The sequence below is a fragment of the Bos taurus genome, chromosome 10 (assembly GCF_002263795.3).
Source record: "Bos taurus isolate L1 Dominette 01449 registration number 42190680 breed Hereford chromosome 10, ARS-UCD2.0, whole genome shotgun sequence".
NCBI classification, from domain to species: domain Eukaryota; kingdom Metazoa; phylum Chordata; class Mammalia; order Artiodactyla; family Bovidae; genus Bos; species Bos taurus.
Genome location: NC_037337.1, coordinates 8,546,993 through 8,572,034, shown reverse-complemented (window position 1 = coordinate 8,572,034; position 25,042 = coordinate 8,546,993). Strand labels below are relative to the sequence as shown.

The 25,042-nt window shown below is 44.1% G+C and overlaps 1 protein-coding gene across 6 annotated transcripts in view; it reads right to left on the bottom strand.

Moving 5' to 3' along the window:
- Window positions 1-25,042, bottom strand: part of PDE8B (phosphodiesterase 8B) — a 255,295-nt gene that overhangs the window by 19,937 nt on the left and 210,316 nt on the right. For all 6 annotated transcript variants that reach the window (XM_024997900.2, XM_024997898.2, XM_024997899.2 and 3 more), the window contains exons 11-14: window positions 8,488-8,530; window positions 3,949-4,026; window positions 2,788-2,864; window positions 1,173-1,337 (exon numbers count right to left, since the gene is read on the bottom strand). In XM_024997900.2, coding sequence (XP_024853668.1) covers window positions 1,173-1,337; window positions 2,788-2,864; window positions 3,949-4,026; window positions 8,488-8,530 — 363 coding nt within the window. The remainder of the gene's footprint in view (window positions 1-1,172; window positions 1,338-2,787; window positions 2,865-3,948; window positions 4,027-8,487; window positions 8,531-25,042) is intronic.

Below are 25,042 nucleotides of genomic sequence, written 5' to 3'. Positions count from 1 at the left end.
GTTTCATATATAGTAGTTTGTATCTGCTAACCCTAATCTCCTAATTTATCTCCTCTACCACCCCTTTCCCCTTTGGTGACCATAAATTTGTTTTCTATATCTGTGAGTCTATTTCATAAATAAGTTCATTTGTATCATTATTTTGAATTTCACATATAAGGGATACCGTATGATATTTGTCTTTCTCCGACTTACTTCACTTAGCTTGATAATCTGTAGGTCCATCCGTGTTGCTGCAAATGGTGTTATTTCATTCTTTTTTACTGGCTGAATAATATTCTGGTGTGGTGCGTGTATCCTTTAGAAATAGAGTCTACACTGCATTGGGATGGGTGATCAAAGCCAACCCAGGGCCTTGAAAGGAACAGGAGGTTACTCAAATCACGGGGGCGTCAGGGACCTTTGGTAAAAACAAGCACAATGGACCAGAAAACCAGTCAACATTCCGCATCTGGTGGCAGGGCTGGACAGAAAACTTGAAAGTAAAGCCCTCTGGTGCCTCAGTCTTTGTTGTCCCAAAGAATTCTTCCAGCTTCGGTCTCCAATAAGAAGCACAAATTAATAATTTGAACTTTCTTATTTTTCTTCACTTGCTGATAGATGATGATTACAGACAGACAGATCACAGCAACACCAACAGGCCAGGACAAGGTCCTTAGGAATCAGCCACTTCTAGTGGGTAGACGGTGCTACTGGAGTGCTGGCAAGGGGCGGCCCCTCCCCTCCTCCCTGTACTGAGCCACAGTGGCTCCACTCTGTTTTTATTGATTATAAAGGGAACGCTATGTAAAGCTTCTATTTAAAGAAAGGATTCTACAGGTAAGATTTTGGAAACTAGTGCTGTCACCTAAGTACCAACCAACCCTTTCATTATATAAAGAGCCTGAGGTCCGAGGAAGCCAAGGTCTCGATGGATAACCATACCGGGTCAAGGGGAAGAAGTCAACAAGGGCCCCATTGTGATAGCTAGCCTTCAATCAACTGTCCATTTACTCCTTACTGTAACACGAATTCTGAAGGACAAATTATTCATTTGTGTTCCTGCCACTGCTTCTAGTTAGCTCACACAGCAGGTATTTCTACACCTGCCAGTAATAGTTTATCTGTTACATGTACTCGGGAGGATATTCGATGTCATCTGCCCTGCACTCCGGTTCCTTCTCATCACTCACAGTCATCAGCCCTCCCACGAGGTCGCTGGTGTGGGGATCTTCATCTTTGGTACCGAGCTGAGGGGAGTACAGTTCCGTAGTTCGTAAAATTTCTAAAACTCTGTCCAAGGCTTCTGCCACTGTGACAGGACTGTTTTCTTGGGCTGCGTTGATTATATTTATAACCTAAGGAAGGGAAGAGAGAGAAAGAATAAATTTGAGGACATTAGGGTTCTGCTTCCCAAAAGTCACTCATGAATCCAGAATCTAAAAGAAATTAGACGGTAACACATCTTATTGTTCAAAATGCCCCGTGTCTTCACGGCAGCACCTCGTTGTACTGAGGCAAGCTTCTCTCGCCACCCTCTCTGGTGTTTCTCTTACTTCAGCAGCTATGTCTTCTCAGGCTCTTCTGCTGATCTGTCTCCTCCAGCTCTCTGCCACAGGCTACAGTCCCTCAGAGATTAATGCTGGGCCTTCCTCTCTCTCTACAATTCTCTCAGAGACGAGCTTTTTCCTTTCCACGACTCCAGACACGTACGACCCGCATGCCAAGGACTCTCAAAATTACAGCCCAGCCCTGAACTCCATTTTGACCTTCAGATTTATACATTCAGTTCCCTGCCTGACCTATCTATTGGATTATCTTATTTACATGTCAAAAACTAAAGTCATGACCTTGCTCCCCTCTTCCCAAAGCAAGCAAGTAAACATAAAAAAAAAAAATAAAAAGACAAGAGCTGCACTCCTTTGGTTTCTACACTGCTGTGAAAAAAAAAAAAAACAACACTTCTATTAATCTTGTGCTCAAACCAAAAGCCTGGGAGGCCGTGGTTGACATTTCACTTTCCCTCAGTTCTCGCCCTACCTGACAGTATAATTCATCATCAAGAGAAACCGAAGTTACTCCCAAATATTTCTTGATCTACTCATTTCTCTCCACCTCGACTGCTGTAATTCTGGTACAGCTGACACCTTCCTTGCTTAGAATTCTGGAACAGGTCCGTAAGTGGCTTCCTCTCTTTCACTCCTGTCATCTCCAGTCCATTCTCTGCATGGCAGCTGGGTGTTCTTTTCAATAAACATACCAGGTCATGTCGCTTCCCTCCTTTAAACTCTTCCGTGGTTTCTGCTGCACACAGACTGAAACATACACTGCCTATGGCTCAGCTGGTCAGCATGCACTGAGCCCCGCACATCGCTGTGCCCTGACTCCCCTCTGCTCGCCAAGATCCAGTCACGCTACTTGCTTTCCAGTCCTCAGTGGCTCCATTCCCTCCTCCTCCCACCTCGGTGCTCATCCCCTGCTGTGCCTGCTAGAATCCTCTTCTCCTAACATTTTTGCATCCTTCAGGTCTTACTGCAAATGTTACTTCCTCTACAGAGACACTCCTTGACCACCCCTTTCACCCAACCAAAACAGGGCCCTAACCTAATTCTCCCTCATAGACACCTGCTGTTTTCCTTTATGACAGCGATTGCCATTTATAACTATGTATTTATGATGTGTTTATTTGTGTTTCCTTTACTATAAACTCCATGATATTGGTAGTATGCCATTCATCACTTTATCTCCAGAATACAGCGAGGGCTCAGTGGCCCTGGCGGCAGAGCAGAGGCCGCAGCTGCCACTCACCTTCGTGATGGGAGCCTCAATGGTCATGGAGTGGATCCGCGCCATGGATGGGTAGCGACGGTTCTGCAGACTTGGTGCTGGAGAGAAGTCAAGAAAGCTGAATCTGTTGCTGGTGGCTCAGCTGGGTTTCAGTGCAGCAAAGGAACCCTTCATGGACCCGGGGCCTGATTCTCACAGGACTACTGTCCTCCATTGCACCCCACAAAGCAATGAATTCACCCATCTCTTAATCTTAAACTGCTGAGAGCTCAGCCACTACTTGCCAGGGACTGGAAAGGCTGCTCTGGCCTAGAACTTTGATAACAGGAAGGTGTTATGAGTCTCAGGCCCACAGAGGGATTTCAGAGAGGGTTGATAGGATCCAGAAACCTCATCCCAAGAGCCTGACGATGCCCCAGGACTCACTTTCCCTAAGTCACTAAAGCCCAACTTGGGCAGGTCCATCACTTTCAGCCTTCAGCCACAGATCATGTAGCCAAATAACAGCAGTGTAAGAGGGAAGGTGTGATCCGTGACTAGGGTTGGGGTAGGCAGGAGAATGAGGACCCCCCCCCCCCATTCTGAGTCTTCAGGGTCTTAACACCAAGACCTTTGGTGGGTCTAGCTCTCATCTATAAAAACTGAGCTAGTCCGGCTGAAATTCCCTCATCCATTATCCTCTCCATAAAATGGATATCCTTTCCATCTGTCTATACCCTCAACCCACTGGGGAAAATGTCAGTCTGTTTTTGTCATTTCATTTTTGGTCCCAATCTCTTGCATGCTGTGTGCTTTAGCCATCTTCCTTTATGAATTATGCATCTTATTTCTTTGGTCCGTGTTAGTTCAGCCGCCTCCCTCAAGCTCAGCTTTCCCACTGTGACCTGAAGGATAGCCACTGAGAGGGACTCAGCTTTCGAGGCTGAGCTGCTCCAGCGGTTATGTGTCCTAACACACATTAGGGCATAAAGGAACCAGCCTAGTGTCGTTTCATAGGGAAGACAAAGACTATAAAAAGTAAAAAAGAGTAAAAAGGCCTAAAATTTTTCTGCTTACAGGGAAAAAATGCCAGTTTAGTCATAATCCTACTCTTTGGGGTTTAGTTTATTCGCTGACGAATTCTTGAATATATTCCTACGTCATTTCCTACACTTTAAAGTCAAGGAAATATGAACTTCTTACCATCACTGCCTCGAGATGATATTGATTTCACATCAATGGACTCTTTCCTCCTGTTCTTGTATCTGAATGAATGAGACTCTAAGGATTTCAGATTAGTAATGGAGAGTGATTAGTTTACAGCTTATTCACAGCAAAGTCTGTACATATTTTTTTCCCTCATTCTCCAAAGAAAACAAGGTTACTTTTTAAGCACTGTAAAAATATTTTTTAAGAAATAGCAAACCACTATGTCTTTAAATCCTCAGCACACACAGTATTATCAGTAATATTAATTGTAAAAAGATGCCCGTTTCTTGCGGTACCATATGACACTGTAGTGCAGCTTATTATTAAGGGTTATTTAGTTCCATTAATAAATATCTTCTTGAAAATAGACATTAAAACTTGGGGAGAATTTTGAGGAGTTCTTTTTGGCTTGAAGGACAAAGGATGGGAAAGGCTTCTGTGGGGATATCTGAGGAAATAAACTGCTAGTCAAATCGATAGAGAGCTGAATTTATTTGAGAAATCAATTTGGACCAATCTTAGGTCCCTCTGAAAAGTCAGACCTCTAGACGGTTTTCTAAGTTCTCCTGAGAATATACTTTCATCAAATGATGTAGATCCCGGGAAGGAAGAGAGGGAAAAGCAATCTTATAATCCCAACAATTTCCAACAATTTAACTTTCACTTTCATCCCTGTTTTCTGGTGAAAAAAAAATAAAAAATGTGTCTTTGCAGACTTTGAATTTAACAGTCAAAATGTGCTGTCACATTCATGTGAAATCTAATTAAACAGTGCTACTGATGATACCAATGAGGACCAAAGGGTGAACATGTCAGAGGGGGCTTCAGAAAGATACATTTTCAGGGCATCTGCTGCTTGTAAGAGTTACCCATGAACAAGGAGAAAAACTTAGCCATAAAACAGAGTTTTTCCTCACTGCGCAGATTTCAGCAGGGGAAATGCTTTTCCAGACACCAATAAGTGACCATATTTCAAGAGAGAAAAAGAGATGCAGTGATTTTTACAGAATTGTCTAGTGACACTAAAAAGTACAAGAGAACACAGTAATTAACAGAACCAGTTCCAGAGCGAAACTGCTGAAATTCCAATCTCCACTACGCCATCTAAAAGCTGTGTAACCTTGGGGATGTTCCTTCTGAAATCCCAATCTCCACTGAGCCATCTGAAAGCAGTGTATCCTTGGGGATGTTCCTTCTGTGTCTCGGTATCCACAAAATGGGGATGATTACAGCATCTCATTCACAGATTGTTGTGAGATGTAAACGAGTTAATTCATACATAGCACTTGGGACAGCCAGTGCCTGCTACGTACGTGGTAAGTATACAGCTCATGTTGTCCGTTATCGTGAATCACATCTGTTCATCTGCATGTATAACTTCTTTTCAAGCACACATGGGATCATGTTACAGTATTATTTTATTACTTGTTATCACTTTGTAATATGTCTTCGATACATCTCTAGGTCACCTTTTTAACTATTTACTTATGTTCTTAAATATCTGATTCAATTTTAAACAGTTTAAATCAGCAACTATAGATAGCACTTTGAAAAATCTGATTCAAGTTTAAAAGTGTAAATCAGTAGTAACTAAATCTGAATTATATTTATATAGCTTAAAGCGGAAGGTGCGTGTGTGCTAAGTCACTTCAGTTGTGTCGGACTCTGTGATCCTATAGACCGTAGCCCACCAGACTCCTCTGTCTGTGGGATTTTCCAGGGAAGAATACTGGACTGGGTTGCCCTGCCCTCCTCTAGGGGATCTTCCCAACCCAGGGACTGAACCCAGGTCTCTTACGTCTCCTGCACTGGCAGGCGGCTTCTTTACCTCTGGGCACTACATGGGATGCCCAGAGTGGAAGGGCGAAGTATTACAAAGTTAATCGGAACAACAAAGCCTTAGGATCTTGCCTTAAATCACCTAACTTGAAATATTTTACTATCCCTTTGTGTATTTTTCTTTCAGATCCTGCCTTAATAATTTGCCTGGCCTTGGATTTAAGCTTCAGTATTTCTTTAAAAGGGATCTAGAGGAGGCGGTACTTCAAGTGATATTGTTAGGATCATATTGCATCTTCCAAACCTGAGAAACTGATGGTCATTTGCAAGACACTGGTTGTGAGCCTGTTCTGCAGCTTAATAATCATATACACCCCTAACATTTGTTTATCAGATAACAAATTAAATCTGACTTATTAAATATTGAAGATTAAATTCAGGATTAAAGAGCATAAGAGTTCCTCAAAGTGCAGTTTCCAAATAAAGCTAAACTAGAGAGACTATATACAGCCCAGGGTGGCTGGTTGAATTCTAAATCATTCATTAGAATTATTCAAAGATGGGAAATGCTTATTCTTTCAGACTTCATTTCAGCTAAACTTAAGAAAATCTTTAACAACAGAAAAGATCAAGGGTTTGCAGAAATTATTTCTTCAATAAAGGCCAGTTAAATCAAAGAATTCATTTATTCCTTCTATCAACAGATGTTGTGGAATTTGAATTTAAAAAGACAGACAAACAAAGGATGAGAGATTCAAACAGCCATACTCAATGGCAAAAAAGGATATAGTGTCATCAATTCAAAAAAAATAAAATAAAAACCAGCTACCATATACTGAGTACTTACTATGCATCAGACGTTGTGCTTTACTATTTATAACGATAGTAAATATATAATCATTACAACGAAGTACAATCTCCATTTTACTGATGAGGAAATTTAAACTTGGAGAAATTGTGTGGGTAGCTCAAGGTCAAAGAGCTAATACGTGGCAGAACTTGTGCTTCCAAGACGGGATGGTTCCAGTTTATCATCAGTGTTCTGTATCTGTTGAGTGTCTATCATATGTAAGGCAATACTTGGCATCATAAAGGACATGAAAGTGCTTGTAACAGTTTTTAGCTGGTAGATTAGTTAAAACACTACTCTCACTAGGTTAAGGAAATAAACTAAACCATCTGTGAAAGTAACAAAGTGTGGAGGGAAGAGGAGAAAGATACCAAACAGTTAATTCATTTGACAAATGAAGAAACTGAAGGTCAGATCAGATGAAATCTTGCTGAGTAGGTGAAAACACGGTCCATTCCACAACGGAGGAAAGGAATGGCAGAAAGTGAAGAGGAACTAAAAAGCCTCTTGATGAAAGTGAAAGTAGAGAGTGAAAAAGTTGGCTTAAAGCTCAACATTCAGAAAACGAAGATCATGGCATCTGGTCCCATCACTTCATGGCAAATAGATGGGGAAACAGTGGAAACAATGTCAGACTTTATTTTGGGGGGCTCCAAAATCACTGCAGATGGTGATTGCAGCCATGAAATTAAAAGACACTTACTCCTTGGAAGGAAAGTTATGACCAACCTAGAGAGCATATTCAAAAGCAGAGACAGTACTCTGCCAACAAAGGTCCGTCTAGTCAAGGCTATGGTTTTTCCTGTGGTCATGTATGGATGTGAGAGTTGGACTGTGAAGAAGGCTGAGCGCCGAAGAATTGATGCTTTTGAACTGTGGTGTTGGAGAAGACTCTTGAGAGTCCCTTGGACTGCAAGGAGATCCAACCAGTCCATTCTGAAGGAGATCAGTCCTAGGTGTTCATTGGAAGGACTGATGCTAAAGCTGAAACTCCAGTACTTTGGCTACCTCAGGCGAAGAGTTGACTCATTGGAAAAGACTTGGATACTGGGAGGGATTGGGGGCAGGAGGAGAAGGGGACGACAGAGGATGAGATGGCTGGATGGCATCACTGACTCGATGGACGTGAGTTTGGGTAAACTCTGGGCGTTGGTGGTGGAGAGGGAGGCCTGGTATACTGCAATTCATGGGGTCGCAAAGACTCGGACATGACTGAGCAACTGAACTCAACTGAACTGAAGTAGGCCAGGGCCTACTACGTACTACGTTAAGTACGCCTAAGTGGCTGGGAAGCCCCCAGCAGCGGGGAGAAGGTGCTGTCTCTACAGGAATGAGAGTTGTACATTGTTGGTGGCAGACTGATTTTTCCCTCTAATGATCAAAGAATTCCAGACCTTTCCGATGTAGAGGTCATTAGTTCAGACCCCTCTTTTCATGGGAGAGGAAACCAGGAGTCAGTGAGCCTTGCTCAATGGATGACGTGCGGGTGTGGGCAGCTGAAATGGTGACTCGCTGCCCCTGATCCTGGGAGGGCCTATTCACGTTTCACTGACAGCTGCAGAGAAGGGGAGCCTGACTGCGGTGTGACGACAGTGCACTCTCTGGACCTCCAGGCCACGCTCTGTTGTGAGTTTATCTGCTCTCCATGGTTTCTAGGCAGCAAAAGAAGCCAGGATGGGGAAGGCGTTCAGGAGAAAAGGTTGCCATGAATGAAGATTCAAAGCCTTTTAAGGGATCCTGCTTTTAACCTGGCTCTCAAACCTTTCATTATCAGCACTGAGGTATCGGCAATTCAAGTTTCCAGGGTGGTGAAACTGCCAATCCAGGCTTCTTCAGACTGATTCATAGACTTGAGCCCACAAATCCCACCCAACCGTGTAAGAGTGAAATTGCAGTATTCTCACCTGTCTGAGAATTGTCTCCTGAATCACGATGAATCTTGAGAATCTAAAGTTGTTCAGAAGTTTGGTAAAAGCAAGAAAAAGAGATTTAAAATATGGTATTAGTTACATTTCCAACCAATTTAATTAAAAACTCTGACGAGTTCAAGAAAGGAAGACATTGCACAGATGATATGAACAGATGAAAGATGTACACAGGTTATCACTACAAATTCTCTATTACATCCAGACACTTATAAAACGCCTGCATCTGAGAACAGGAAGACAGCCAAGGGATGCTCTTGCTAAGCAAGACATCTAGATCTCCAGTCAGCTGTTCTCATTTTTGACAGTCTACAGAAATGCAGAAAGACAAAAAAAATTTAAAACAAGATTAAACATTTTTATCAGGGTTATCATATGTACCCTGTTTTTATTTCAGACATATTGTACATTTTTCCTATAATATAAAAGCAGTCCGAATTTAAGCCTAGAATTCAAAAAAACCTTTCAAAAAAGCTCTTCAAACACACATCAATTATAGACAGAGTCAATTTACTACACGTTTCTTCACAAGGTCTTAACTTCAGATTCAGTTTGGCACCTATTTCTTTCTCAGTATCAATTTTTTTGTGCTGCTGCTTGGTAAATATCTGTCAAATGCTGAGTGAAGTCATTAACAGTAGAAATAATAAATATGCTTTCTTTGGGGGGGGGGGGGTTCTGCATTTCTCATGTTGATAACTCAGACATTGATTCTGGGCACATCTAGCTGTCATGATTATAATCAGGCTGCTCTGCTGCTAAATCCACCTATTTCTGGTTTCTAAAACCACCATCCTTTTGTAGGCACTGAATGAATGGAGTAAGTTAACCTGAAGAGCAAGACAGATGAGTGTGTAGGACTGTTTATGGAGGAAGACAATATGGTTTAGCAACGTCAGCTGTAACAGCCAGAAGTCCCATATATTAATATATCAGATACAGGTAAAATGTTCCAGCTTGATTGACCCATTGAAAAATAATCACATAAAACTGAAGTGTTAATTATAGGGGGTTTGGTATGAACTGTTCTGCACAGTTCATTCCATGTAATTACAGAAACAGTTTCATGGCCAGCCTGTGTGAGATCTTGGTCTTAGCAGGTGACCAAAGGGCTCTGACTCATTTATCCCACAATTATGGGATCTTTTTATTTCTTCTGTTTTTTTCTGGTTCTTCTTACATTTTATTTGGCTTCACTGGGTTTTAGTCAGAGCATGTGGGATCTAATTCCCCAACCAGGAATAGACCCCCGGGCCCTTTGCATTAGGAGTGCAGAGTCTTAGCCACTGGACCACCAGAGAAGACCCTGTTTTGTTTTTTCTTTACAAATGAAGACCATTTGCTCAAAGCTACTGAGTGCAATATCAATCTTTGATATACCAAATGAGTACAGCTTTTTCTCAGTCAACTTTTTAGCTCAAAAGCAAGTCATCGTTAAATGAAAGTTTTCTCTCTGAATCACAATCCACCTTTCCTTAAGGACCAAAGTCCCATGGCTCCCCAGATCACACACCAAAAACCCTTTCTTGTCTTTCACTGAGCTCCCTAGGCCCACTGACTGGACTGTGGACCTCCCAAGAGGGCAACACAGGCTTTGTATTCAGTCTAATGGAACTTGAGGAAGCCCAAGGTCCAAGCGAGGCCCAGGCCAGCCCTGCCTCTAGGATGACGGGCTCCAGACAACTGTGCCTGACGGCAGCTGGCCTCCCACACCTCAGCAGGGCTAGGTTCTTACTGAAGCTTCTGACTCACAATCCATGTGCCTCTCCCAGACACCTCCTTTTACAACCAAAGGTTCACTTGAATGAAAAAAATCTTACAGAATTACAATTTTCTTGGAAGGCTAAACCCATCCATCGTTTATAACTTGGTATGAATGCTTCCACTACAATTATTTCCTCATAATTCTCAGTCACTCGCTGAGAAAACGGGCCTCCCTCATGGCTCAGTGGTAGTGAGTCCACCTGCAATGCAGGAGACGTGGGTTCGATCCCTGGGTCACGAAGATCCCCTGGAGGAGGAAATGACAACCTACTCCAGTAATCTTGTCTGGGAAATCTCATGGACAGAGGAGCCTGGCCGGCTATAGTCCAGGGGGTTGCAAAGGGTCTGACGTGACTAAAGTGACTGAGCACACAGGAAACACACAGAGAGTGAGCGGCTGTGTGGCTGGGCATTCACTGGTGGGCAGTCAGATGAGGCTCGTGGGCCTGCGGACTGTGGGCAGGAAGAGAGGAGGGGCCACCCCTCCTGTGACTACGGCAGCCTTCTCTTCCGTGTTTGCACAGGGCTAGCAGTTCGACACCGGCAACCTGGTCATTACAATGCCGGTGCAAGGGAGGGAGGGTCGTCATTCCTTCTGACAGATGGAGAAGTCGAGGGACTTCCCTGAACCACGCAGCCAGCACTTGGCAGATCTCAATTCCAAACCCGGCTCTCTCTAGATCTAAAGCCACTCCCTCTTTCTCACGTTGCTGTCTACGGTTAGGCCCCAGAAGGGCAGCCTGGGGCTCAGGCTTGTTAAACTGGGTCTGCAGACACAGTGCTCTGGTTCGGTGAAGGGCATCTGTTTGAATATAATTCCCTTTGTAACTCTGGAGAAGACATGACTCTGCTATGGATAGGCTTTGTCACGCACAAGCTAAAGCGAAGCAAAGAATCCTAATTTAAAGGCCACGTGACAGCCAATCTCTCCAGAGTATGGTGTTTTGTTCCCCCTCTTGCAATGGAAGTATATCTATAAATGACTAAGAATTCTGATATCCTGTGTCCCACAGGCTTCAGCACGAAGGCGCTGCAATATGAATGCTGCTGGCGTGGCCGGTGCCACGCCTGCCAGAGCTCAGAACTGGAATTTCTTATTAATAGCAAGGCCTTGGAGGCTTACAGCCTATTTTGGGGGGAAAAATTCATAATTCCAATGTTTTAGTTACCTAACATACACTAGGTTCCCGCAACTGTTGCTGTCCTTGTGCTAAATGCCCTGTGTACAGACACTGGATTATGCTTGGCTCTTAAAAACACTGCAGGTTCTAGATGGGTGTGCATGCATGTCAAGGTCATTTGACTGTTTTCCTCTTAAAGAATAACCGTTTTAACAGTGATATTCTCGGGACTTCCCTGGTGGTCCAGTGGTTAGGAATCCACCTTGCAATGCAGGGGATGCAAGTTTGATCCCCGGTCAGGGAACTAAGATTCCAACTGCTGCAGGGCAGCTCAGCCAACTGAAGCCCACATGACTCACCTAGAGAGCCTGCATCCGGCAGTTACTGAGCCTGCACGCTCTGGAGCCTGTGTGCCACAATTCAGACCCAACGCAGCCAAGTAAATAAGTATCTAAATAAATAAAATTGTAAAAAGATATTTTCTATGCACATCCACCAGAACGCTTAAAACTAAGAAGAAATTCTGTCAAGTATGTGCAACAACTGCAACTCTTACACACTAGAGGGTGTATAAAGTTGTACAGTCACTATGAAAATGGTCTGGCATTTCTTATACAATTAAATGTATGCCTACCCTGTGACCCAGCTCCTCGGTGTTCAGTTCCACTCCTGAGTTATCTACCCAAGATAAATGAGAGCATATATTCACAAAAAGACTTGCCTAAGAATGTTCAAAGGAATCCAAATGGAAAGCAGCTCACAAGTCTATCAACAAGAGAAATAAACTGTGGTAGAAATAAAAAGGAAAAAAAATACTGATACATACAACATGCACGCATGCTGAGTCACGTGTCTGACTCTTTGTGACCCCCTGGACTGTAGCCCGCCAGGCTCCTGTCCATGGAATTTCCCAGACCAGAATACTGGAGCAGGTTGTCATTTCCTTCTCCAGGGGATCTTCCCGACCCAGGGATCGAGCCTGCATATCCTGTGGTCCCTGAACAGCAGGCGGCAGGTGGATTCTTTACCATTGAGCCACCTGGGAAGCCCACATACAACATAAATGAATCTCAAAACATTGATGATGAATGAAAGAAGCCAACACAGAAGAAGAGACACTTCAGGAAGCTCTGGAACAAGCAAAACTAATCTATGGTCACAGAAGTCAGAACAGTGTTACCTCCGGGGGTGGGAAGGAAGGGAGTGGAGGCAGGGATAACTGGGAAGCGGGCGTAAGGGAATGTCTGGGGCGGGCAGGTTTGAAATCTTGATGGGGTCCGCGTTACAGAGGCACATGCATTTGTCAAAATACAAGGACTGTTATACTTAGGGTTTGTACATTTCACTGTATGTAACCTTTACTAAGAAATGAAAAAACTCTCAACCACATATTAAATTCAAATTAATAATATGCATGCCAAACTACCAAGGGGTGAAATGTCCTGATGTCTGCAACTTAATTTGAAATCTATCAAAAGAACAAGATGGACTGATGGATGAATCGAGGGAGGGATAGATGGACTGATAGATATATAGATAGATGATTGAGCAAAGTGTTAATTACAGAACCTAGGTGGTAGGTATACGTGTATTTACTTACAATTTTTCTCTTCTGTGTTTGAAAAAATTCATAACAAAATTTTGAGAAATTACATGTTCAACTGAGAATATGGATTGATAGCTAAAAATTGGAAGTCCAAAACAATTTCAAAATCAGTGAAAATAAATAAGACGAAGAAAATTGAGAACAGCCTGAGACTGAGCGGGGTGAATGACATGTCCCCGTCCTGGGGACTCTGCCATGAACCTGGGCGTGAAAAGGATGTCCCACTTCAAACCACAGCTATGGAATTGTAGACAGCAGCTGCCAATCTTAGAAGCATAAGATTTACCTAGGTAACTATTTAATACACTGATTTTAATAATTTTATTGATTGATTTTGTGCATCATGGAGCTATAAATGAACCTAAATCCTGATGTCTCTTCTGGGAGAAAAACTCTGAAATAACTTTTTAAAAAAATGAACAATCACAAGACTTTTTAGCAGTTAAAATGAGTCAAGGCCAGGATGATTACAATAACAAGCTACTAAGCAAAGAAACACTAGATCCCTCCTTCAGTGTGCATTTCGGAAGCACCCTGGGAGAGTGTGAACAGACCTTGGGTAGAAATGTCTAATCTGCTTTTGTCGCCATGGCATGACAGAGTGATACAAGGACTGTAGTTAAAACCACCAGATTCCCGGTATGTGAGCTGGGTGTGTGTGTGTGTGTGCCTGGTATGTGAGCTGGGGGTGGGTGTGTGTGTGTGTGTGTGTGTGTGTGTGCCTGGTATGTGAGCTGGGTGTGTGTGTGTGTGTGTGTGTGTGTGCCTGGTATGTGAGCTGGGTGTGTGTGTGTGTGTGTGTGTGTGTGTGTGTGCCCGGTATGTGAGCTGGGTGTGTGTGTGTGTGTGTGTGTGTAGGTGGGTTGGCCATCCTTGATGCTTCCTTTTCTCTCATCCTCACATCTAGTCCATCATCAAATCTTATAAAATCTCATTTCTAAACCCTTCTGGGATTACCCACTTCTCTCCACTGAAAAAGTACAGGCTCCCATCAGTTCTCATCTGAACTCTGACCTCGGCAATAACCTTCCCAACTTAATCCATTTTCAACTTTTCAATCAGGATCCTGCAAAACTGTACATCGAATCCTGCCACTTTCCTGCTTAAAGCCCACACTTCCCACCTGGTCTTGGGGTCAGCCCCATGTGACGACCCGGCTATGAGAGGCTGCAGTGTGGCCTGGCCCTGCAGTTCCCCAGAGGCACCCTTGAGCCCTGCCACTCTGCCCTGGGCTCCCAGTTTGTGGGCTGCACTGCCATCCCCGTCTCTCTGATTTTCCCATGCTCTTTGCTACCACACATACACAAGCCCGGAAGCTTCCCAGTCCGCTCTCTTCCTTTTGCCCATCTGTCCTCCAAATCTGAGCTGAGGGTGGCTCTCAGGGAAGCCTTCCCAGGTATTTCCTGCCCATCCCAGTCCCTCATGAGGTTAGGTTCTAGTTTCACATGCTCTCAATGGGCTTTGCCTTTGTTGCGTTTTATACAGTTCATAACTCTGTACTTATTTCACTGTCTGTCATCCTTCGCAACTGCAAGTCCCACTTACAGCAGGAGCTGTGTCTCACTTGATTACCCTTGTATGCTTGACTACCCTAGTACTCAGTGCTAACACAGTATCTGCATGCGTAAGTACACTAAATATCAGTGCACACAAGAGGGAGATTCCTCAGGTTCTTGACCTTATAGCTTGTGGTGAAAACACTATTAATGATTTGCCCATCATACTGGCTTTTGTTGATTATACTTAATACTGACGTCTCTAAAGTGCTTCACGGTACGGTTCAGTTCAGTTGCTCAGTTGTGTCTGACTCTTTGCAACCCCATGGACTGCAGCATGGCGTGGCTTCCCTGTCCATCACCAACTCCCAGAGCTTGCTCAGACTCATGTCAGTGATGCCATTCAACCATCTCATCCTCTGTCGTCCCCTTCTCCTCCTGCCCTCAATCTTTCCTAGCATCAGGGTCTTTTCCAATGAGTCAGTTCTTCACATCAGGTGGCCAAAGTATTAGAGCTTCAGCTTCAGCATCAGTCCTTCCAATGAGTATTCAGCTGATTTCCTTTAGGATGGACCTGTTGCATTGCCTTGCAGTCCAAGAGACTCTCAAGAGTCTTCTCCAACACCACCATTCAAAAGCATCAATTCTTCAGCGCTCAACTTTCTTTATGGTCCAACTCTCACATCCATACATGACTACTGGAAAAACCATAGCTTTGACTAGACGGACCTTTGTCAGTAATGTCTCTGCTTTTTAATATGCTGTCTAGATTTGTCATAGCTTTTCTTCCAAGGAGCAAATGTCTTAATTTCACAGCTGCAGTCACTGTCTGCAGTGATTTTGGAGCCCAAGAAAATAAAATCTCTCAATGTTTCCATTGTTTCCCCATCTATTTGCCATGAAGTTATGGGACCAGATGCCATGATTTTCATTTTTTGAATGTTTTAAGCCGGGTTTTCCACTCTTCTCTTTCACTTTCATCAAGAGGCTCTTTAGTTCCTCTTCACTTTCTACCATAAGGGTGGTGTCATCTGCATATCTGAGGTTATTGATATTTCTCCCAGCAATCTTGATTCCAGCTTGCGCTTCTTCCAGCCCAGCATTTCTCATGATGTACTCTGCATATAAGTTAAATAAGCACAGTGACTATATACAGCCTTGATGTATCCCTTTCCCAGTTTTGAACCAGTCTGTTGTCCCATGTCTGGTTCTAACTGTTGCTTCTTGACCTGCATACAGGTTTCTCAGGAGGCAGGTAAGGTGGTCTGCTATTTCCGTCTCTTTAAGAATTTTCCACAGTTAGTTCTGATCCACAATCAAAGGCTTTGGCATAGTCAATAAAGCAGAAGTAGATATTTTTCTGGAATTCTCTTGCTTTTTCTATGATCCAATGGATGTTGGCAATTTGATCTCTGGTTCCTCTGCCTTTTCTAAATCCAGCTTGAACATCTGGAAGTTCTCAGTTCATGTACTGTTGAAGCCTAGCTTGGAGGATTTTGAGCATTATTTTGCTAGCGTGTGAGATGAGTGCAATTTGTGCAATTGAGCATTCTTTGGCATTGTCCTTCTTTGGGATTAGAATGAAAACTGACCTTTTCCAGTCCTGTGGCCACTGCTGAGTTTTCCAAATTTGCTGGCATATTGAGTGCAGCACTTTCACAGCATCATCTTTGAGGATTTGAAATAGCTCAGCCATCACCTCCACTAGCTTTGTTCACAATGATGCTTCCTAAGATCTGTTTGACCTCGCACTCCAGGATGTCTGGCTCTAGGTGAGTGATCACACCATTGTGATTATCTGGGTCGTGAAGATATTTTTTGTACAGTTCTTTTGTGTATTCTTGCCACCTCTTCTTAATACCTTCTGCTTTTGTTAGGTCCCTACCATTTCTGTCCTTTATTGTACCCATCTTTGCATGAAATATTCCCTTGATAGCTCTAATTGTCTCAAAGAGGCCTCTAGTCTTCCCCATTCTATTGTTTTCCTCTATTTCTTTGCATGGTAGTGTACTTATAAGGAATTTTCCCAGTAAATGTGCTCCAACGGCGCAGAAGAACTGGTGGGACGTCGAGCAGTCACACTCCTGGGTGTACCTCATCCCGGAACTTGCTGCCCCTCTGATTCACTGCTGTGTTTCCTGTCATAATCTATGCAGTTATCAACCCGGCAGCTACTAGACATTCATTTATAAAGGAACGATGAGTGACTTTGAAAGATTTTTTGATCATACAGAAGAGTGTTGGCTTTGATCAGTTTTCAACCTCAGGCTTGGAGAAGGCGATGGCACCCCACTCCAGTACTCTTGCCTGGGGAATCCTATGGATGGAGGAGCCTGGTGGGCTGCCGTCTATGGGGTCGCACAGAGTCGGACATGACTGACGTGACTTAGCAGCAGCAGCAGCACAGCAACCTCAGGCTTTACATTATTTGCTTGTTTTCTGCATCTTCCCCTAACCCAAATATTATGAAAAACTGTACAAACCTGGTTAAGATGAAGAAAAGTACTATTCTCTTAAATACTCAGTGTAAGCGGTCTGGGAGTGAACATTCTCGATCAGTGACTTCATGACAAAACCGAATGCTTTGATGTACTTGACAAGACTGCAGTAATAGTGGAGGTTGAATGCTGGATGAGAGATCTGATTATGGGAACTGAGTCATTCAAGACCCTCCCTCATTCACACGCAGCCACAGTGACAGAGTAAGTGGTATAATACAGAACTGCTCTGATCATCTTTACTAAAAATGCTTTGATGAGTTTTCCCTTGGAAGGTATGAATGTCTGATGTAGAGACCATATATCCTTTCTGTCTGCTCTATTAAAAAAAAAAAAAACCACTTGAAGATACTCTTCTCAAACTTCCCAAACAGCAAAACAAATACCAAACAATGAGCCCAAGAACGCTGAGAGAAAATTCACGCCACATGCTGGATCCCCGGCCTCAATGGTTACCTTTACATAAGCTCCCAAAGTCAGGGCCGAGTTGGTGCCATTGTTTTCATGCAGAGTCTGGTTTCTCAAGATACTACAGCACCAAGACGGAGAAGTTGCATGGATGCCAACCTCGACGCCTGGTGTCAGATCTCCTCACTTTAGGTAATAACAGACTCAACATGACATTCTCTCTCCTCTTTTCTCTTGATGGTAATTGAAAATGCTACTTATATCAAAGCTACATGCATTGGCTTGATATAAATGAAAATACATACAAATATTTGAGATTACAGAAGATTAAAAAGAAAGATTTCAAGCTGCTTTTTTTTTCAGGTCATTTGCTATATTCGAGACAAATGTAGAAATAAACATCTCCAGTTCTGGAAGGTAAAATCTTGGGAAGATTTTAACACCCTTCTGTGCAATGTCTGATCTAGCATGTTCAGATATCACTGGTATCCCTTGGTCAAAATTTCTTGTACTTCAGTCCTAGTATCCCCTGGCCCTACATTCAACACGCACTTGCAGGAACCTTTACACAGAGAAGGACTCTCATTACGTAGCCCAGTGATAATCATTTCTGTATGCTTCTCTCACGGGGAAACACTTAATGCAAGCCACCGTTCAGGTTTAGATGGCTTGTCTTTTTCCCCTTGTCCAGTTTCTCCTTTAATTGCTATCAAATACCTACAATGTAAGCACCACCTTGCTGCATACCTGGACAACAGTGGGTTTTCTAATATGGAAATAGGATAGTGATTCTCAGACTTCCTCCCAGAACTGGATCTCTTAACAACTTCCCCGGTGAGCCAGGGCTGCAAGCATGGGGGCCGCACAGCAGTTCCCGAGGCCACCCTCTTCAGCACGCTCTGTGCACCAGCAGATGGGAACACCTGGGAGCTTGTGAACTCTGCTGTCAGGCTCACACTGAACAGAATCTGCATTCTAACGCGTCGTCTCTAAGTGAACGGATTATAACTACAGTTTGAGAAACACTGATTCAAGTGGAAAAATGATAGGCTCGCCAACAGATTTTTTAAAAAATCTCCACTCATAGATGTATAAACTTATGAGCTTCACTGAGTCTCAGTTTCCCTAATGGGTAAACGGGACCAATGCCTACCTTTTAGGATCTAAGGGGATCAAACGAGATAATGTGCACAAAAGGCCTGGCCCACTAGCGCTCAGGCTGGTCTGTTACGCTGCAGAAGGCTGGGAAACCACACAGCTGTGCCCACCCCCATGATGTCAGTAGGTCGAGGTCAGGGCCCCAGAACTTGCTTGAAATGCAAGTTCTGTGAGGCTGAGGCTGCTGAGTCAGTGGCCCTACTTTGAGAACCACTGGCCTGGCAAATAGTGGATGCCCAGATAAGGCTGGATCCCTCTGCCTGCTCTTGCAGAGAGATATCCTGTTTCCTGAGAATCTGGCTGCAGTGCCAGCAGCTCACTATGCCAGGGCTGATCTTAGTTTACGGAAATCATTTCCTTTAGGCAGACACATAAGCAGCACACGTGCGTTTTTCACTTTCATGCCGTCATTTCTCTAGCCTCTGTCCCCTCACTGTTAGGGACAAAAAGAAACTTACAGATAAATCACCCCAGAAAAAAATGTCATTGTGCTTAAAGCTCTTGCTCTCAAGGAACTGTCCATGATTGATGGCACTTTTGTTAAATATTCTGTTGTGTGAACTCAGATGACTGCTACATTTTGTCAGGAGAGGGAGGGAACTGCAGCAATCTAACGTTTTCCCCACTCCTGTTACTCCAGCACTTGACAGAGTCATTAAACTGCTTAATGACACCCAGGCTTTGCTGGCACTGTGATTAGCAAAAGATAGAAGCCACCAGCAGGCCCCCTGCTTAATAAATCAGGCCCTTTGGAAGCTACCCAGAGGTGGGGACAGCACAAAAGGAAAAATAAGCAATAAGGAGAGGACAGAATGGTGAAACAGCTTTATCACTGTGTCCCGAGGTTCTGAAAATGCTGTTCATCAGAATCTTTGCTTCCATTTTGTTAAAAGTCACCCCTGGGAGGGAAAAAGGGTATCTCTAATGGATACCCCTTCTTCTAACTTCAGCTGAAGAATCATTTATTGGTTCTGTGAGACAAAGATGTTTAGGACCTGCTCTCAAGGGATTTACTAATAGGGGACGAAAAACAAGTTCTGTCACAATGAATTTATTCATCCCGTGTTTGATGAGCGTGTACCATGTGTCAGGCAATGTTCTAGACACTGGGAATGCGACAGAAAACAAAACAGATAGTTTTAGGAAGCTGGTTTGAGTGTCAAGATGGCATTTCACAAATGGTGTGATGCTGAGGGGTTAAAATTCAAGTTTGGGGCATTTCAAAATTTGATGCTAAATAGCCTGGACTCTCCTATTCAATTCATCTGTCCTCTAATACTTTTCCAAGCCTTCTGGGTTTATCAAGGAGAAAGCCTCAGGCGGGTCCCAGTCTCCAAACTTTCAACCGACAGCTGTAGTGTCCAGATTTGCTAACTCCGTGGGGTTTTTCCTGCTCTGATCTGTTTTACTGTTATCTTCCATTATGACCAGTGGTTATGGCATTCCATTTTATGGTAGTGACTACCATGATGATACAAAGTATTACAAGCGACTGCTTCAAGGAAGAGGAAGAACTTTCTCTACATGCAGATGAGATGGTACCATACCTAGAAAATCCTGAGGACTCCAGACAAAAACTACTACAGCTAATAAGTGGATTCAGCAAAATAGCAGGATACAAGATCAGCATGCACAATCAGTTGCATTTCTTTACACTAACAATGAAATAACAGAAAAGAAATGTAGACAAATAATACCTTTTAAAATAGCACCAAAAAAAAAAAAAAAAATACCCAGGACTAAACTGACCAAGGAGGTGCAAGACGTGTGCTGAGAACTATAAAACATTAATAAAGGAAACTGAAGATGATTCAAAAATGTTAAGATATCCCATGCTCTTGGATTGGAAGATATTGTTAAAGGTATTGTTTAATATTGTTAAAATGGCAATTCTACCCAAAGCGATCTACAAATTTAATGTGATCTCTATCAAAACACCCATGACATTCTTCATAGAACTAGAACAAATAATCCCAAAATAAATAAAAGATCCAGAACTTTCAAAGCCATCCGTAAGGGAAAAAACAAAGCGAGAAGCATAACTCTCCCAGACTTCAGACAATATCACAAAGCTACAGTAATCAAAACAGTGTTAATGATACCAAGACAGACATATGGATCAGTGAAACAGAATAGAGCCCAGAAATAAACCTACACATTTACAGCCAATTGATCTTCAACAAGGAAGGTAAGAATATAAAATGGGAAAAAGACAATCTCTTCAGCAAGTGGTGTTGGGAAAGTTGGACAGTGCATGTAAATCAATGCAGTTAGAACCATCCTCACACAATGTACAAAAATAAACTCAAAAGCCTTAAAGATTTGAACATAAGACAAGACACCATAGAACTCCTATAAGAGAGCATAGGCAAACCATTCTCTGACATAAATCATACCCAAGTTTGCTTAGGTCAGTAGCCCAAGATAATAGCCACTCGTTTGGAGCCGTTTCTTTGCTTTCTTTCCTCTTTTAAAAATTATTTATGTATTTAGGTTTTCAGTGCTGGGTGGGGGCTTTCCCTAGTCGCACTGAGTGGGCACTACCCTTCCTGCAGTGCGCAAGCTTCTCTTCGTGGCGGCTTCTCTTGTTGCGGAGTGTGGGCTCCGCAGTTGCAGCGCTCAGGCTTAGCTGCCCTGGGGCATGTGGAATCTTCCCGGACCAGGGATGGGCCCTTGCACTGGCAGGCGGATCCTCTACCACAGGACCACCACGGAAGTCCCTTTGCTTTCCTTTCTATCTCACCCCCACAATACCTCATTTGGCAGAAAGTATGGATAATTCTTCGGTCAAAGCAACTCTTCCATGCATCTTTTCTTTTCCATGCATCTTTAAGATGAAGACTATCCATGCTCCTTTATTTCTCTGTTTTCCTATATCTGAGTATTGTCTATTTGACTTAATAAAACTAGAACAGAGGGCGCCTTTTTTCTTCTGGGTAGCTCATCAAGTCCCTTTCCGGTGATTAACTTGTAAGATATAATGCTGATAACTTAAGTATGAATAAATTCAGATAACCTAATTTAATCTGAGGGTTTCTCTGGTGGCTCAGTGGTAATGAATCTGTCAATGCAGGAGACACGGGTTCAATCCCTGATCTAGGAAGATCTCTTGGAGAAGGAAAGGGAAACCACTCCAGTATTTTTGCCTGGAAAATCCCATGGACAGAGGAGCCTGGTGGGCTATAGTCCCTGCCCCCTCTTCCCCCACCCCTCCTCCCATGCAGAGAGGTGGACACAACATCGCAACTAAACAACCACAACAATTTAATGTGAATGTGTCCACACCCACCTTGCACTGCATAAGGCCCTTCAGGGAAGGGGCTGTCAACATGGAGAAGAAGCTGAAAGCTGTGTGGGGTGACAAGTGGAGGAGAAGAGAGCCTGGACAAGGCCCGTGCGATGCACCAGAAAGTACAGCCACGGCCCTCACAGCCCAGAGGTCACTCTGAAGGGCCCATGCAGCTGGACAACTGGATTCCTGTATTTGCCTCGTAATGCGTAACTGAGACTTTGGAACCAGAGTGAAGGAAGGTGCCAAAAAGCTGAGCTTTCTAGAGTGTAGGCTCCAGGGGGAGAGTGTGTCACAGGAGTGACAGGGGCCACGTTCTGGAGCTTATGTCACCTTGGCAGACCTTACAGGCAACAGAGAGCCAGTGGCAAATTTTAAGGTAGAAATGAATGAGCTGAGTGGTGTCCTGGGAAGATGAATTTGGCATCTTCCCAGATTCATCTTCTGGTGCAGGATGGACTGGGAGAGAAGGACTAGCTTCCGCTCAGGAACTGTGGAGAAAGGGAGTGTTCTCCTGGAGGAAGAGAGTTGGATCTGAAAGACCATGCTGAAGTTGCACTTGCTTCTCTAAATTCTGCTACTGAAAATGGGATGCTGAAGGTCGAGTTCTCTTGGGAATCAAATTATCTTCACACTGGAGGAACCCTATCCTCCTGTGGGGGAAGACTGGTCACAAAGGCCAGGCCATCTTCACTGGCTCCTGCCGATGGGTTGGAGGTGACAGTCACATTCTAGTGGGACAGCCATGGGAGCCAGCGCACAGATGAGAAGACACACAGATGACTCACCTATGTCTGCGACTCAGTGTCATTACAGCCTCAGCAAAGTGCAATCTTCTCCAGGCTACAACTGGTATTTCCAGAATTAAAGGTCAGGGTACTGCCAGCCAGACTAGCTGGAAAGTGTGCTCTGGGCCAGAGATTACATCAGCCACAGCCCTGCTTCACAGCGCCCTCCACGAGGGGTGACGCCCTCTCTCTGTACCCCTGAACCAGGAGGAATGCAGACCTCACCCTGGAGAGTGCATCAGGACTCTGGCTCACCTTCAGCTGCAGAAGGATGAGATTTGTTCTGAACAAACCCAGACCAGTGGTTTTCCTTTCCTTTTTTCCGTTCCCTTTTTAGGAAAAATATTGTGTTGTCTCAGGAAACTAAATTTCAACACCCACTCTTCTTTGTGCTTTTGAACTGTGGTGTTGGAGAAGACTCTTGAGAGTCCCTTGGACTGCAAGGAGATCAAACCAGTCCATCCTAAAGGAAATCAATCCTGAATTTTCATTGGAAGGACTGATGCTGAAGCTGAAACTCCAATACTTTGGCCACCTGATGTGAAGAACTGACTCATTGGAAAAGACCCTGATGCTGGGAAAGATTGAGGGCAGGAGGAGAAGGGGATGACAGAGGATGAGATGGTTGGATGGCATCACTGACTCAATGGACTTGACTTTGAGTGAACTCCAGAGTTGGTGATGGACAGGGAGGCCTGGCGTGCTGCAGTCCATGGGGTCGCAAAGAGTCAGACATGACTGAGCAACTGAACTGAACTGAACTGAACGAGTACCTGGTCCTGGTGCTTCAATAACCTTCACAAGCAGTGGACATACCAGGTTCCAGCTTTTCTCAAGAAGTTCCAGGCTCCTCTGTGGACACTTTGCTACCTTACCTTCTTATTCTACATGGGCCCCCAAAATGCCCTGATGTAGTTTACTTTCATGGCACATCAAATGCACGTATAAACTTGATTTCATTGGTATGTGGCGGTTGGATTAGGGCGTGGAGCACATGACGTGATTTACTTTGATCTAGACACCCACCAGGATGTCCCGAGACCCTGATATGCCTGGGGAAGGGTACAGACTGTCAGAGGAAGGTATAGACAGGCAAAAGAGGCAGGGAGCTGAGAGACTGAGCCCCAGCCTGACTCTCAGCCGCATCTCCTCTGGTCTACACCACACAAGAGGGCAGGGCCAAGCCACACCATTCCTGCTTCTCCTCTGGTTATCTTTCTGCTCCTGGATGGGCTTCTTCTCCCCAAGGATGAATAATATTCCACCTCAGTCAACACCTCCTCCATGAAGCTGTCCCCCAGCTTAGCCAGTAAGAGTAGCCTTTCTCTTGTATGGTGGTGGTGGTGATTTAGTTGCTAAGTCGTGTCCAACTCTTGCAACCCCATGGACTGTAGCCTGCCAGGCTCCTCTGTCCATGGGATTCTCCAGGCAAGAATACTGGAGTGGGTTGCCACTTCTTCCCTAGAGGATCTTCCTGACCCAGGAATCGAACCCAGGTCTCCTGCATTGCAGGCAGATTCTTTTACCAACTGAGCTATGAGGGAAACCCTTCTCTTGTATAGCTGCCTGTAATATACACTTGTATTTATTTTATAACCTTACTGGTAACTACTCTAAGATGTGCATTCTGGTTCTGTCATATAGCATCTACATGCAACCATTCCAGGCCTCAGTTTCCTCATCTGTAAAATGGGGGTCATTATATCTACCCTCATGGAGTTGCAGTGAGGATTATAGGAGTTAATGTATGAAAAAATGCCAGCAGAGTAAGGGATACAAAGTCTTCAATACATGATACATCTTATTGTGACTCTTAAAAACATAAGATCCTTGACAAGCTCCACTGATCAGAAGTTACGACTGAAGGACATCCCTGGAGGTCCAGTGGTTAAGAATTCACCTTGCGACGCAGGGAATACAGGTTCCAGCCCTGGTCAGGGACTTGAGTTCCACACGCTGTGGAGCAACTAAGCCCGGATGCTGCAACTCCTGAAGCCTCTCACCAGAGGCTGTGCGCCACAATGAAAGTGCCTGCATGAGACAACAGAGATCCCACGCGCTGCAACCATGACCTGATGCAGCCAAATTAGTTCATTAGAAATAAAATTATCAACAAAGAATGCATTGCATGAGTTCAGTAGCATCAGCAGGAGACGGGGAGGCAGGATGCTGGGACATGAGTTGCCCTCGATGAGCAGGGTCTAGTGTGAAAAGGGAAGCCAAAATGTTAGTTGCTCAGTTGTGTCCAGCTCTTTGTGACCCCATGGACTGTAGCCTGCCAATCTACAGGATAGACTGGCAGAGTGGGTGGCCATTTCCTTCCTCCAGGGGGTTTTCAGAAGAGCTAAGTGCACTCAGTAGGAGAAAGGGGGAGAGGGTGGCCAGGCAAACAGCACAGGGGGAAGC